The sequence below is a fragment of the Tupaia chinensis genome, unplaced genomic scaffold (genome assembly GCF_000334495.1).
Source record: "Tupaia chinensis unplaced genomic scaffold, TupChi_1.0 Scaffold000242_1, whole genome shotgun sequence".
Taxonomy (NCBI): Eukaryota; Metazoa; Chordata; class Mammalia; order Scandentia; family Tupaiidae; genus Tupaia; species Tupaia belangeri.
In genome coordinates this window covers 34,084-49,665 of record NW_006159720.1, presented here as the reverse complement: position 1 = coordinate 49,665, position 15,582 = coordinate 34,084, and the positions used below count along the sequence as shown (strand labels likewise).

Genomic DNA, 15,582 nt, shown 5'->3' with positions numbered 1-15,582 from the left:
TACTTCTTCTATTAAAAAACTCGGACTTTGAGGGAGTTGCCTTATCTCAGGACCTTATTTTCCTCCTCTATCTATGATGCAATTTTATAAAGTTATTTTCTGAAAAAACTACACTCATATATGAGAAGCAGGCATGAGCCTTATAAATAACACTGTATACCATTAATAAGCAAGGCTAGGGTTATTTCAATAAACAATGAATAGATAAATCAGTGTTTGTAATATCTGATCTAATAATGCCTTTAAAATCAGTAGAAATTTACTGATTAGTTTAAAGTAAATTTGTAGAAATTACAGGCATTTGTAGGGTATCATGAAATGTCAGTGTGCATGAACTATAATGAAAGCTAATTTTTTTTTTAGAGGTTTTTGCTATAGGGCGCGTGTGCTCACCAGACAGACAGACAGACAGAAAGCGAGAAATCACCCCCCAGAGGGGATGGCCACGCTGCAATCCCTTCTCCTCCATTCTCCTCTTGGGATCTTGGGCACGCACATGCGCCCCGCGTTGAGTTTTAAGCCACCGGGTCTGGGACGCAAACTGCGGTCGACTATGTGGGAGTCCAGCGACATAGCCATTACACTAAGAAAGCGAGAAATCACCCCCCAGGGGGGATGGTCACGCCGCAATCCCTTCTCCTCCATTCTCCTCTCGGGATCTTGGGCACGCACGCACATGCGCCCGGCGTGAGATTTAAGCCACCGGGTCCGGGACGCGAACCGCGGTCGACTACGTGGGAGTTCAGCGACATAGCCATTACGCTAACTGCTGGTTCCCAACTACTTACCTTTTTGTTGTTATTTATTTATTACTTATTGGAAGACAGAGGCAATCATCCTTGACAAGGTCTCACTCTCTAGTACTTCCCCAAGTCTTGCCAATCACCCAGATCAGCAGATCAGGGGAATCAGAAAACTCACACTTAGGGTTTAAAAAAAAAGTTTTTCCCTGTGGCTCCCAGCATTACAGAGCTGCTCTTCCAGTGCACCCCTGCAGCTGAGCCTCAACTGCTTTCCATTCTTATTAATTTTACTTCCCCCCATGCTGAGTTAGCAGGATTTAAGAATTTTACCTGAATACTGTAGATATCCCAAAATTACTTCAGCATTCGGCATTTTCCACAATGACTTCTGTCATGTTTTACATCTGTGGACAAAGAGAAAACCCTTTAAACGTGTCCTAGAGTGTTTGTAGAGATTCAGGAAAAATACAAATTACAAATAAGTGGATCACCCTGATTTTTGTTTCTTTTTCCTTAAGAAGCAAAACTTAGACACCGGCAGATGGCATAGCACTTATGTTGCTGGATTCTCACATGGCTGACTGTGGTTAGAGTCCCAGACCTGGTGTCTTGAAAATCACACCTGGTTCATGTGCTTGCATGTCCAAGATACAAGAGGAGAATGGAGAACGGATTGTGTCATAGCCATCTCCCCTGGGGCTGACTTCTCACTTTCCCTCTCACTCTCTCTGTCTCTGTCTTTCTCTGTCTATCCAGTGAGCACATGTACCCTAAGGTAAAAACTTCCAAAAAAGTTATAAAATAAAATAGACAAGAGTTAATACCATCCCAATTCCATAAATGTTTTTCTTTTTAATTTTATTTGTTATTACCATAATTTTTATATTATATTAATCACATGTATCTTTACATGTATTTCTTTTTCCAGCATGACTACCATGCATATCAGTTCTAATTCCATAAATTCTGAACATCATCAATCTTCATTTCCCATTCTCACTTTAATTCTTCTCCACATAGGTATTGGATCCATGTGTCCTAAAAGAGAAACAAATCCCTACAAAGTAAGTATCAATATGACGTATGTTTTAACACATGTTGTGTTTCTCATTTTGACACCTAACATTCTCACACAGCTACATGTTTTGGAACTACATTCAATTCACTACATACACTCAGAACTTTACTGAATTTCATTAAATCAACTAACGATAATGCAGATGCATCTCCATTGAATAGATGCTGTTCTCATAGTTATAGGCATTTAGTTGGATACCAATTCTGGACTTCTACATGTGGTACCACAATTAGCAATTTTGTGTGTGTTTCCCTGCTGGTCCGTAACTAAATATCTCTGTGAATATCTCTCAGGGTCCCTGATTTGGAAAAAGAATAAGCAAATTTAATCAATTAAAATAAAGGTGAATCTATTTCAAGCTTACATTCACTAACATATATTTCATCATCAGCCTGGTAGAGTTGTCTATCCCTGGCATCCATTATGAATAAGTATCACTCATACATGTGGTAAGAGAGTCCAGTAAATAGTTAGATCAGGGCCTGAGCAGTGGCACAGCAATGACACAGGATTATTTGGTGCTATAACCTCATGAGTGGGTTCAGGGTTTAGAACAATGCTCTGGGCTAGGGTAAATTGTCAGGTGAAGATTCTGTTGATGTTGCCTGTCCTTCTGCCTGTCTTTGTCTATTTCTGCCTCTCTCTAGCACCTGATTCTCTCTCTCATAGAAGGAATAACTTTTAAAAGTATTTCGATCAGGGCCAGCAGGTGATGTGGAGGTTGGGGCACTTGATGCCCACATGACTGAATATGGTTGCAGTCCCAGACCCAGTGGCTTGAAAATCACAGCAAGCATATATGTGTGCATGCTCAAAACCCCAGAAGGAGAATGAAGGAGAAGAGATTGACATAGTCATCTCCCGGTGGGGTTGGCAGGGGAGAGTGGATGATTTTTCGTTTTCACTCTCACTCTCACTGTCTCTCTCCAGTGAACACACATGCCCTATGTTAAAAAAATATTTTTAAATGTAATTAGATCAAATTAAGCTTTATAGAATCAAAATTGTTTTACTTGTTTTGATACTTTTTTGTTAAGCAATCTAGTTACTGGCCTGGATTTGAAACAGAAGGATGCATTATGCACAATCCACATTAACAAAAATATTCATACATTAAAACAGAGATATGCTAATAATTTTGATACAGTTTTAATATTTGAGTATCTATAAAAATGGTAAAATGGAGGACATTTTAGATAATAGTAATAATGTAGTAGTCGAAATGCCAGGATATATTGATAAACATACTTTAGCAGAGGTGAGACTTCTGACACCCAAATCATTTTTTAATTTTCATTCTGGGCACATAGCTGGATTCTTTCTCACCCTACCTGTGGTTAGTTTTGGCAAAAATGGCTGACATGTTGCCTAAATCATGATTGGTATCACAGCATTACATTCACTATAAACCACTTTTCTCATCACTTTGTGCTTGTCCTGAATGACATTCCTCAATATTATTGATTTAGAACCTGTATTTTCTGATTTTTGAACAAATACTGATGAAACACTGGTAACTCATAAGATAGAATATGATCCATCCAAAAAGTGATTATAACAAAAGAAAGATGCCTCTTGTGGAAATAGAGTGTAGGAGGGGAATACGTAAAAAAGGAAATTTGGGGGGAAAATGGAGAGGTAAGACATTTGTGGGACATAGATAAGGTTTTTATCTATTGATGAGGATGTGTATAATAGTCTCAAGTGGGCTGGACTGAGATGTATATCATGCTCTTCACAATCTAAATGATGTATAGCGATTTAATTTATGAATAGTAATTTAAAAAATTAATTAACAAATGATAAAAAAAGATGCCACTGCAATCAAGAAACTTATTTCATTGCCATATTGATTTTCTGGTGAACAAGAAGCAAGTATTTATCATACATATCTTAATACTACTACTATATTTAAATCAATTATTTTATAATTATGTGAACATTAATAATCAGTACATATTTCATATGTGTCTTTGAAATATATAATATATAAAGAATGTTTTAATGATTAGAAACCTATTTTGACCATTTTAGCTCAAACTGCATTTGTGGTTAGAATTTCTTTTTTTAAAAGTGGAGAGTTGGGGCCAGCAGGAGGCATGCTGGTTAAAGCACTAGACTCCTTCGTGGTTGACCGTGATTCTAGTTCTGGACTCCGTGGCTTGAGACACTCTGGGAATATGTGCAGATGTGCCCAAAAATCCCAAGAGGAGAATGGAGGAGAAGAGATTGCAATGTGGCCATCCTCCCGGTGGTGATTTCTTGCGTTCTGTCTCTCTGTCTCTCTAGGAAGCACATGTGCCCAATACAAAAAATCTCTCAAAAAATAAATAAATAAAATAAGTGTAGGACCAGTCCATGGCGTTAAGACAACTGGATTCTACATGACTAACCATGTAGTTCAAGTTCTGGACCTAGGGGCATGGGAAACATACCAGAAGCATGTGTACACATGCCCAAGTTTCCAGAGGTAGGGAGGAATGGAAGAAAGGGAACTGTGGCATGACCATTCCTCATGGGGGTTACTTTCTCTCTCTCTCTCTTTCTCTCTCTCTCTCTTTCTCTTCTCTCTTCTTCCTAGTGAGCTCACATCCTCTCTAACAGATTTTAAAAATGTAGATATTTTGAGACTGGCCTTATAGCTCAATGGTTACATGAGCCGAATCCCATATGACTGACCAAATTTTCTGATGGCTTGGGGGCATCATGCCAGGCACTTCTGCATGTGTGCCCAGAATCCTGACAGGAGGCAGAAATGGAGAAGGAAGATTGTAGCATGATCAAGCACCTTCATGGGGTGGTCTTTCTATTTCTTTCTCTCTGGTGAGTGCAATTAAACCAAAACAACAAAAATAATAGAACTTTTTGATATTTATATTTCAATTAAGATGAGTTCATATAGTATTTATTTATTTATTTGCTTTAGAGTGAGTGCTGTTGCTAGGGATTTTTAGGGAAAGACAGAGAAAGATAGAGAAAGGGAAAGTCAGGAATAGTCCCTCAGGGGAATGGCCATGCCACAATCCGTTCTGTATTTGTTCTCAGGATATTGGGCACACATGCACACATACTCAGAGTGTTTTTCAAGTCACTGATTTGGTACTTGAACTGATCAGTTGGCCATACGTGATCCAGCACCTTAATCTCCATGCTTCCTGCTGGTCCCATATGCATTTTATAAGAGGAGATAAAGAATTTTTCATTACAGCTACTGTATCAACAAAATTGTTCCAATGGACATCATGGGTTGTTGTTCTAAAATGTATCTTTAGAAGTAGTAAAAATGCAGAACTAATGAAGAAGAAGTATGTGGAATAAAAGGGAAAATATATATGTGGGAATAATTAGTGAGAGTACCAGGAACATTATACAGAAATGGTTCTGTTTTATAGAGAGGAAAAAAGGTATGGAATTTGAGATGAAGAGAGAAAAGAAAGGAGGACAAGAAAACAGTAAAACAGTATGATGTATTAAATCTGGGAGAACATCTAAGTGGAAATGGGAAGGTCTTTTCTGGTCAGTAGGAAAGTACTCTGAAAGATCGTGCCCTTTCTTCTGCCAGTGTCCCTCTCTCCGAGCCGGCCATGCTGTCTCTAGGCTTTCTGGCGATGTGTGGCAGATGAACAAGAGGCGGCTCTATTCTTGAGTCCTAAATTTCGGAATGATTGTCTCCTCAGCACTATTGAACTTGAAGGGGTTAATGGTAATAACTGGAAATGAAAGTCCAATTGTAGTGGTGCTCAGTGGCAGCATGGAACCGGCATGTCATAGAGGTGATCTCTTTCTAACAAATCAAGTTGAAGATCCTAAATGAGTGGGAGAAATTGATGTTAATAGGATAGAAGGAAGGGAGATTCCTATAGTTCACCAAGTCCTGAAAATTCATGAAAAGCAAAACGGGCATGTCAAGTTTTTAACCAAAGGAGATAATAATGCAGTGGATGACTGAGGCCTCTATAAAGAAGGACAACATTGGCTAGAGAAAAAAGGTAGCATGGCAGGAAGAGTGAAGATCTTCGTGAGGTACTATCCTAAATTTAAGTATACAGTACCCGTTTTACTGGGTTTATTTTGCCGGTCCATTGTGAGTAAGAAGTCTGCCTCGCTGTTCCTGGGAAGATGCTGTATGTTCTGTTACTGAATGTTAGAGTAGATATTGGTTTGTGATTGGTGCAATGGAGAACACACATGTTGGCATTTCTTGGTAGCACTGGTTTGTATTGGTTTGTTTCCATGCCAGAGTATGTGCTGGCAGGTGCGTGTGCACTATAGTGCACTGGAGGGGACTTTCGATCATAGAATTTCATATATTGTGATTGTCACATTTTCACATATTTGTACATCAGTGAACTTTTTATATTAAAAGGTTGAGCAAAAGAGAGAGAGAGAGAGAGAGAGAGAGAGAGAGAGAGAGAGAAAAGAAAAATACTCTAAGAATAAAGAGGACTGGGACCAGCAGTTGTAGTAATGGCTATGTGCTGGACTCCCATGTAGTTGACCACAGTTCGAGTCCTGGGCGCATGTGCATGCATGCCCAAGATCCTGAGAGAAGAATGGTAGAGAAGTGATTGTGGCATGGCCATCCCCCAGGGCAATGATTTCTCATTTTCTGTTTCTCTGAGCACACATGCCCTACAGCAAAACCTCTCCAATAAAAAAAAAAAAAAAAAAAAAGAGAATAAAGAGGACTAATATTACAATATAATTATAAGACTGTACTTCTGCTGTTTCTACCATATTGCCAATTGTCAGTGATGTCTATTTTATTTGTAATTATTTCTTTGAAAGAGTGGTTTCATTTCCAGAAAGTGACTTATAGAATAGCACTTTAGAAAGCAGAGATAATAGACATAGCCTATGATGGAGACTTCAAAAAGTTCATGGTTTTAATGAAATTTAATTATGAGTTTATTTTGGTGCCAAACAATTTTGAAATGTATGAATAACAATTTTGAAATGTATGAATAACATTGAAATGTATGAATAGCTTTTCTTTCTGTGAAATCTTTTTCAGATTAATTTTACATGAAGTCCCCATCATAATATACACAATATTTTTTCAACAAAGAACTTTACATTTTTCGTCTGTTAAATGTTTCTTCCTTTTGCACCTCATGCCCAATTTCTATAACCCACTCTTTACCACCCACTCTGTCCCTTATAGTCTCTGGTACCTACATGTATCGTGTATTCTCTCTCCTGTCATATCCAGATCATTCATTTCTGCCATGGAGGTCAGATATTTGGTACAAATTGAGAGGGGATATACAGCGTGTGTCTTTCCAAGTTTGGCTCATTTCACTGGACATTTAGTCTTCTATATTTATTCATTTTGAATCCATTGATAAGGTCACATTGATTTTTTCTTATAGCAGAGTAATATTCCATAGAACGTAGGTGCCACAGTTTTTCAGCCCAGTCATGTGTCAGAAAGACACTTGCACATCCATGTTTATTGCAGCATTATTCACAATTGCTGAAACATGGAATCAACCTAGGAATCCAAAAACTGATGACTGAAGGAAATTTTGAATATTCTTAGTACTGACAACCAGAATGGAGGACCGGCCTGTGGACATCCAGGGAGAAGACATTAGCTGTTCAAACCAAATATATCTAGAGTACAAAGGGCAAGAAAATCTCCAATGCAAATCTTAAAATCCTGAATATTGCTTGTGAATTTAAAAAAGTCTAAATAATGCCAACTGGGGAACCAGCAGTTAGCTTAATGGCTATGTCGCTGGACTCCCACAAAGTCAACCGCGGTTCGCGTCCCGGACCTGGTGGCTTAGAACTCACGCTGGGCGCGTGTGCGTGCGTGCCCAAGATCCCGAGAGGAGAAAGGAAGAGAAGGGATTGCGGTGTGACCACCCCCCTGGGGGGTGATTTCTCGCTTTCTGTCTCTGTCTCTCTCTGTCTGTCTGGCGAGCGCACGCGCCCTATAGCGAAAACCTCTCAAAAATAATAATAATGCCAACTGCAATTACATGAATACACATTTTTTAATGGCTAGAGTGCATGTACACTCACCAGAGAGCGAGAAAGGGAGGTTACCTCCTCCACAATGGGGGTAATCACACCACAAACTTTTCCCTTTATTTCTTTTTCCTTTATTTCCCTTGATTCCATCAGCATTGTAAGCACAAGCTCCTGGTGTGTTTTTTAAGCTGCTGGGGCCAGGATTCTAATCATGGTGATGTGGGATCCAGTTCCCTGGCCACAGCATTTAACCCTTGCACTGCCAGCTGTGCTGTATCTTTAGTTTTGGTGTAGTGAAAAATTGTTCAGAATTAGTGTTGGAGCAACTCTGTGTGCTCATGATTAAGGCAGATGGATCTCATCTGGTGGACCACACAGTAGGAATCTGGGCCCTAGGATTCTGAAAAACATGCAGGTTGTGTGTGTGTGAATGTCACAAGTCCCATCAGGATGGAGAAATGGAGGAAAGATCGTAGCATGACAATGCCCGGTCGGGGAGAGTGTTCTCTGTTCCCTCTCTCCCTGTCTCTCTGTCAATCTGTTCAGTCTCTTCCTCTGATAAGTGCACCAGTCCTCTAGTTAAATTAAAAAATAAACAATTAAGAACAATAAAGACACAAAAACCAGTTAAATTCTCCTGTAATCTATTGAGATACATAACCACCGTTCATCAAAACAAAATGAATCCCTTAGAAAGATGCATGGTCCTTTTGTCAGTTCTAGAGTTTAAGTTTATGAAATGGAATTTGCGTCTCTGCATTTGGAGTTTGATGGATCACCCTTCTTCCCAGGGTGTGTGCACTCATCAGAGAGAGACAGAGAGAGGGAGAAGGGGATGTGGTCATGCCACAGTCTCAACTCCGCTTTTGCATTCTGTTGAGATTTTGGACATGGATGTACAAGCCTGGCATGATTTACAAGCCACAGGGCCAGAACACCAACCACATGATTGACCATGTGGGTACAGGTCCCTGAACTACCATGCCACAGGCTGGCCTGATAGCTTTTTGTACAATCAAGTTTTTTAAGGGCTTTAAATGTGCCCTAGATTTGCATAATCGTATGACATTTTGTCTAGGGAACTCCTATGTTATGAAGTTGGATCAGAGTATCTCTCTCTGCTGTAGCTACAAGATGAAGGGCCCCTGTAGTTTTTTCTTCTGGTCTTTTCAATTTTCACAGGTGTGGTCAGATAATACCTTGCTTCATTAAGATACCATCTATATTCTATCTCCCCTAATTCTAAAGAAGGCTTGGGCACAAAATACCATGAAACCTCCTCACCACCTGGAGAGGTGTAACAGGGAGTTATCACCCAGTGAACTGAGCTTTAACCAATAAGAGATAAGCTTGAGGAATTGTTTTTCCTAATGGGTTTCACTGAAAACGTGGGCATACAGATGTATGTGTTTCATTCTCTTAAGTTGATTCATCACATCACATGTGTCCAGTGTGAGTTTTAAGCTGCCAGGTTCAGAACTCAAATGGTGGTCAACTATGTGGGAGTTTAGTGGCGTAATCTGTGGTTTCCACAATTTTTAATTTTAGAGAGATTTTTGCTATAGGGTACATATGATTGCCAGAAAGATAGACAGACAGAATGTGAGAAATCAACCCCCCCCCCAGGGGAGATGGTCACACTGCCTCCATTCTCCTCTCTGGATTTTGAGCACACACACACACACATGCACCCAGCATGAGTTTAAAGCGGCCAGGTCCAGGACTTGAACTACAGTCGACTACATGGGAGTCCAGAAATGTAAGAATTATGTTATCTGCTTGTCCCACTACACAAGTTTTAATATAAAATGGAAAAATTAATGATGTCTTCTATGAACATACATCAACCTTTTGCATTTTATACATGTACTAGGTGAGTGTAACAAAAAAGGAGAGTCCCCCCCCTTTTTTTTTTTAATTCCTTTTGCTTTTTAAAGGTTTTGCCAGAGAAAGAAAGACATAGAGAGAGAGATACGGGGAAAGTGAGAAAGCCTCCCCTGCCCCACAGGTCATAGTCATGCCGTAATCTCTTTCATTTCTCCCTCCTTTTGGGATTTTGAGCATGTACCAACATACAACCAGCTAATTTTTTAAACCTGCAGTGTTGGGTTATATTTCAAGGCTGGCCACATGGGCAGCTGCCTTAACCACCAGACCACAGATTGGCTTGCCCTTTCTTTCTGATGGTCCATTTCAATGTGTATTGAGTTTTTATGTTTTTATTTTCTCCTATTATTTTATTTTTATCTGTAAAATAATTTTTTGTACAGAAAAAAAGAGAATTAGATAGATAAAATGCTGCAAAATTAAAATAGAATCTTCATGTGTTGAACAAAAGATAAGAGTTGTAAGAAGCACATTCTAAATTTTGAACAACCATCCATAAAATGGTAATCACATACTAATACCACTTGCTACCAGACTTTCCTTTCTTTTTAGCTAAAAATTATAAAAACTCTTTAGTAACTTGATTTTTTTACGTATGAAAATGTCCTTCTTTTTAGAATGTGTTTATTATGTATATATGTTGTTTTTGTGTGTGGTATGTGAGACTGTGGAATAAAATTAAAATTTTTGCCATTGAAATTAATAGTTTGCAATGACTAATTTCTACATCTTTTTTTTTCTTTAATTTTTCTTAGTTTCCCTGCCCCCACAATAGGGCACATGCGCTCACCAAGAGAGACAGAGAGAGGGAAAGTGAGAAATTATCCCCTTGAGGGGATGGTCATACCACAATGCTTCTCCTCCATTCTTCTCTCAGAATTTTGGACACACATGCACATGCACCCAGTGTGATTTTTTTTTCTTTTTTTTGAGAAGTTTTTGCTATAGGGCACATGTGCTCGCCAGAAAGACAGAGAGAGACAGAGAATCAGAAAGCACGAACTCACCCCCCATGGGGCACGGCCATGCCACAATCCCTTCTCCTCCATTCTCCTCTCGGGATCTTGGGCACACACACAAATGCACCCAGTGTGAGTTTAAGCCACCAACCAGGTCTGGGACTCAAACCATGGACAACCACATGGGAGTCCAGTGATATAGCCATTATGCCAATCACTGGTCCCCCCAGTATGATTTTCAAGTTTCCAGGTCTGGGGCTTGACCCACGGTGGACCACTTAACCACTATGCCACTTGCTCGACACCTTTTTAAGGCAATGTTTATAGGAGGAAAGTGAAACTCTTACAGATAGTTTTAATTTTAAATGTACATTCATTTGAACAATTGGCATGGGTTACCCAGGAATCTCTTCAAAGCATTTTTCACGTCTTTGTTTCTCAGGCTGTAAATCAGGGGGTTCAGCATGGGTATCACTAGAGTGTAGAAGACCGAGGCCATTTTGTCAGTATCCAATGAGTGGTTGGTTCTTGGTTGCAAATACATGAAAAGAAGCGTCCCATAGAACACAGTGACAGCCATCATGTGAGAAGCACATGTGGAAAAGGCTTTTTGTCGCCCCTCTGAGGAACGTATCCTCAAGATGGCAAGGATAATGTTGAAGTAGGATACTAGGACGATGACCATGGAGAAAAACAAATTAGTTCCTGAAAAGGTAAACACCGCTGTTTCTGGAATATAGGTGTCAGAACAGGCCAGTGCTAACAAAGGCACATTATCACAGTAGAAATGGTTGATGAGGTTGGAGGAGCAGTATGACACAGAGAACACACAGGAAGAGACCGTCAGTGCTGTTGTCAGACTATGAAGGTAAGTGAGGGCGACCAGCAGAAAGCACACTCGTGGAGAGACCACCACCATGTAGAGCAGGGGCTTGCAAATGGCTACGTAGCGATCATAGGCCATTGCAGACAGCATGAAAATCTCAGCCACAATGAAAACTAAGAATCCTCCCAGCTGCGCTGCACATCCATAGTAAGATATGGTTTTCTTGGTAACCAAGAAATTAACCAGCATTTTAGGGGCAATGACAGTTGCATTTCCAAAATTGATGATAGCCAAGTGTCGGAGGAAAAAGTACATGGGGGTTTGAAGTCGAGAGTCCACACTGGTGAGGGTGATGATGCCCAGGTTCCCTGTCACAGTCAGCCCGTAGATCACCAGGAAAACAAAGAAGAGGGGAATCTGGAGCTCCGGTTTGTCTGAGACTCCCATAAGAATGAATTCAGTCACTCTGGTAAAATTCTCTGAGGCCATTTACATTATTCTGTTCATCTTCAGTGGAGAAAATTAAAAGAACGGTGAACTTGCCTTTCCTGTTTCTGCTAAGTTCAATGTCTCAACTTATTTTGGTTGGCAAACCTTGACAGTTACAGATCTTAATTGTTTCCTCCTATCTTTTCACAAACTTCATTAATACAAATTCTCCAGTGACAATTGAGATTCCCAGAACTGTTTGGAAAAAAAAAATCATTGTTGCATATAGTTTATATGAAGTGAATACACATATATTAATTTCATTATCCTATGCATTAAAATATTACAATGTGTATATGAATTATATTATCAGATTGGTGAATATATATGTATGAGATTGGTAAATATATATTTATTTGTGTGTGCATGTGCTTGCAAGGATAAAAGTGAACTTCCTTTAAGAAGTTAACAAGCAGGCCAGCAGATGGCAGAGCAGCTGCATTGTTGGACTCCCACATGGTCTAGTGCTACTAGAGTCCCAGACTCATGGCTTGACACTCACGCCTGGCATGTGTACATATGTACCCAAAATATCCGGGAGGAGAATGGAGAAGGGATTGCAGTGTGACCATCATTCCTGATTTTTTTTTTTTTTGAGAGGTTTTTGCTATGGGAGTGTGTACTCATCAGAAAGGCAGAGAGAGACAGAGAGACAGAAAGCGAGAAATCACCCCCCAGGGGGGATGGCCACGCCACAATCCCTTCTCCTCCATTCTCCTCTCGGGATCTTGGGCATGCACACACATGCACCTGGTGCGAATTTAAGCCACTCTGGCACTTGAACCACAGTCGACTACATGGGAGTCCAGCGACATAGCCATTATGCCAACTGCCATTATGCCTGGGCGGGGGGGGGGGGAAGAATTATGGCCTAACTGGAGCTCAATAGGGGTTGTTCTCTCTCTCTCTCTCTCTCTCTCTCTCTCACTATGGCAAGCACATGTGCCCTAAAACAAAAACTTCCAAAAATAAAAAGAAGTCTACAAGCTAGAGTGACCACTATGTGTATTTTTCTCAAGTTCCACAGGTGTCCTCTCCAGCCTATGTTTGTTAGCAATCATACTTAGGAATTTCATTATTTCTGAGGGAAACACTTTCAGATCCCTGGGGTATTTCCATAGCAGGTATATTTCTACCATATCAATCTGCTTCAGTTACCCACAAACAAGCCTATGTCTCAATCAGTATTGTTTGTTCTGAAAATCACTTTGAAACTGTGAATCCTCCTTTGTAGGTAGCGTCCTTATTTGGATAGAACACTTGGGCCCTTTAAGTAAATATGGGCTTTATGCTAATGCTGCAGGGCAAGTGAAAGCTCTAATAGAGACATGATCTATCTTTTGCAATGCAGGGCAGTGTAAATTAAAGCTGTGTGTCAACCAGAGAAGGTCAGGGAGGCTTGTTTTGAACCATGGGATGAAAAATGTTCTACAGATGCAGTCGACAATAGAAAATACCTGCTCTTGGGAATCAGCAGTTAGCGTAATGGCTATGTCTCTGGGCTCGCTCGTAGTCGACCGCGGTTCACGTCCTGGACCCGGTGGCTTAAAACTCATGCCGGGCGCGTGTGCGTGCGTACCCAAGATCCCGAGAGGAGAATGGAGGAGAAGGGATTGCAGCGTGACCATCCCCCCTGGGGGTTGATTTCTCGCTTTCTGTCTCTATGTCTCTCTCTGTCTGTCTGGCGAGTACACGCGCCCTATAGCGAAAACCTCTCCAAAAAAAAAAAAAAAAGAAAAGAAAATGCCTGGTCTCACCTCCTGCTTTTTTCCCTCATTGCTCTATAGAAGAATAAACCTAGGAATGGCTCAGTGCCATGGTGATCTCCATCAGAGATGCCTGGTCTGCCAGCTCCCCGTTTTTTTCCATATCTACTGCCACTTCCACTCGGGTCCATGGCCCCTCACTTCCCAGGCCAAGGCACTCTTTAGGTAATTTCAATTTCTTTCTTCTTCCAAATAAGTCAATCTTATCCTCCTACTCTAACTTCTAATTATTCAGACTCCTCTATTATTTTGCTTCACCAGCCTTTTCTTCCCTTTTCAGTTTTGTATCTTGTCCTTAAATTGCTTAAGGAAATATTTTAAAGCCTATTTTCATTTTTTAAACATTACTACTTATAATTTTTACTGGTTAAAGTTCAATTACTTTGATTAGTTTGACTTAGTTTAACAGAGACATGAATGAGGGAGAGTGCTAATATTTATTTAGCAAATAATTTGTGCCCAGAATTATGCTAAGTATTTTGAAGTAATATAGTTAGTTTCATAGCAGATAAGACAATTGAATTTCAATGAGGTAAAATTACTGAAATAGTCTTTGTAAGATATTGGTTTGGGTCAGCCTCATAGTTTAGTGATTAAGGGGGGCAGAATCCATACGATCAACCAGGGTTCAAATCCCAGCTCTGTTGACTTGAAAACATACCACAAGTATGTGGATGCATCCCACAGATCCTGACAGGATGGAGAATGGAAGAAAGGGATCATGGTATGACCACGCTCCTTTATGGAGTGCTTTCTGCCTCCATTTGTCTCTTGCAAATGCATTAACACTCTGGCAATTTTTTAAAAAAGAAGATATTCATTAAAGTTATGGTCAAAACCTCATAATTAAAAAATAATATTTAATTTTAGTTATTATTATTATTATTTTAGTTGGAGTAGGACATATGTGCTCACAAGAGAGAGAAAGACAAAAGTAGAAAACGAGAAAGCAATCCCCCAGGTCTAAGACTCAAACCATGGTTGGCCATGTGGGAGACCAGCACTTTAACTACTATTCCACCCTCTGGCTCTTAAACTTCATGCTTTTATGAGTTTTGTTTTGTATTATTTTGTTTATATGTTTGTTTCTTTGGTTGGTTGTTTGCACCAATTCCTAGCTGAATAACTTTTACCAAGTACTTATTTTCTTATATTGTCCATATTCAAAGAGATAATGCCCATATATAGTTTTGTTTGTTTTGCACAGAACCTGGTACCAAGTGGTTGAAAAACTGATGTTACCTATGGTTATTGTTATTGATATTTCACCTCTGCTGAAGTATGGCTGATGTCATAGCTAGGGATGCTTTTCATTTCAATAAGTATATGTCACTGAAATAAAGTTTCTGTAGGATAGTCCCAATTTGTTTGCTCCTGCCTTTTTTCTCAGAATCTTTTTATTTTAGCATTTACTCCTGTTAAGGGCAAAGATCTATTATAATTTTGCTACAATATTTGAGGGAGACATATTAATATTTTTCAGAGGTTTCTGCTCTTAGGGCACATGTACTTGCCAGAGAGAGACAGACAGTTAGACACAGTGAGAGGGAAAGGGAGAAATCACCTCTCTCAGGGGGGATTGGCATGCCACAATCCCTTCTCCTCCATTCTCCTCCTGGAATCTTGAGTATCGATGCACACACACCCAGCATGAGTTTTAAGCCACTGGGTCCAGGACTCCAACCATTGTTGGCCATGTGGAAGTTCAGCTACGTAACCACTACACTATTTTCTGGCCCTGGGCAAATTAATTTTTAACAGAAATATTCTATAGGTCTGACTTCTCAGTAAATGAAAATGTGAAAATTGACCTAATGTTACATATTTCAATATTCCATTTCACTTTCAAAAGTCT

The 15,582-nt window shown here is 39.8% G+C and overlaps 1 protein-coding gene and 1 pseudogene across 1 annotated transcript; one reads left to right on the top strand and one right to left on the bottom strand.

The window, feature by feature from the left end:
- Positions 1 to 5,405: 5,405 nt before the first annotated feature.
- On the top strand, positions 5,406 to 7,479 carry LOC114007840 (signal peptidase complex catalytic subunit SEC11A pseudogene; annotated as a pseudogene).
- Positions 7,480 to 11,019: 3,540 nt separating this feature from the next.
- Positions 11,020 to 11,967, bottom strand: LOC102477135 (olfactory receptor 8J2). Its single transcript, XM_006148733.2, is given in 1 exon segment — positions 11,020 to 11,967. A coding segment is annotated over 1 exon segment (948 nt).
- Between the last annotated feature and the right edge of the window lie 3,615 nt (positions 11,968 to 15,582).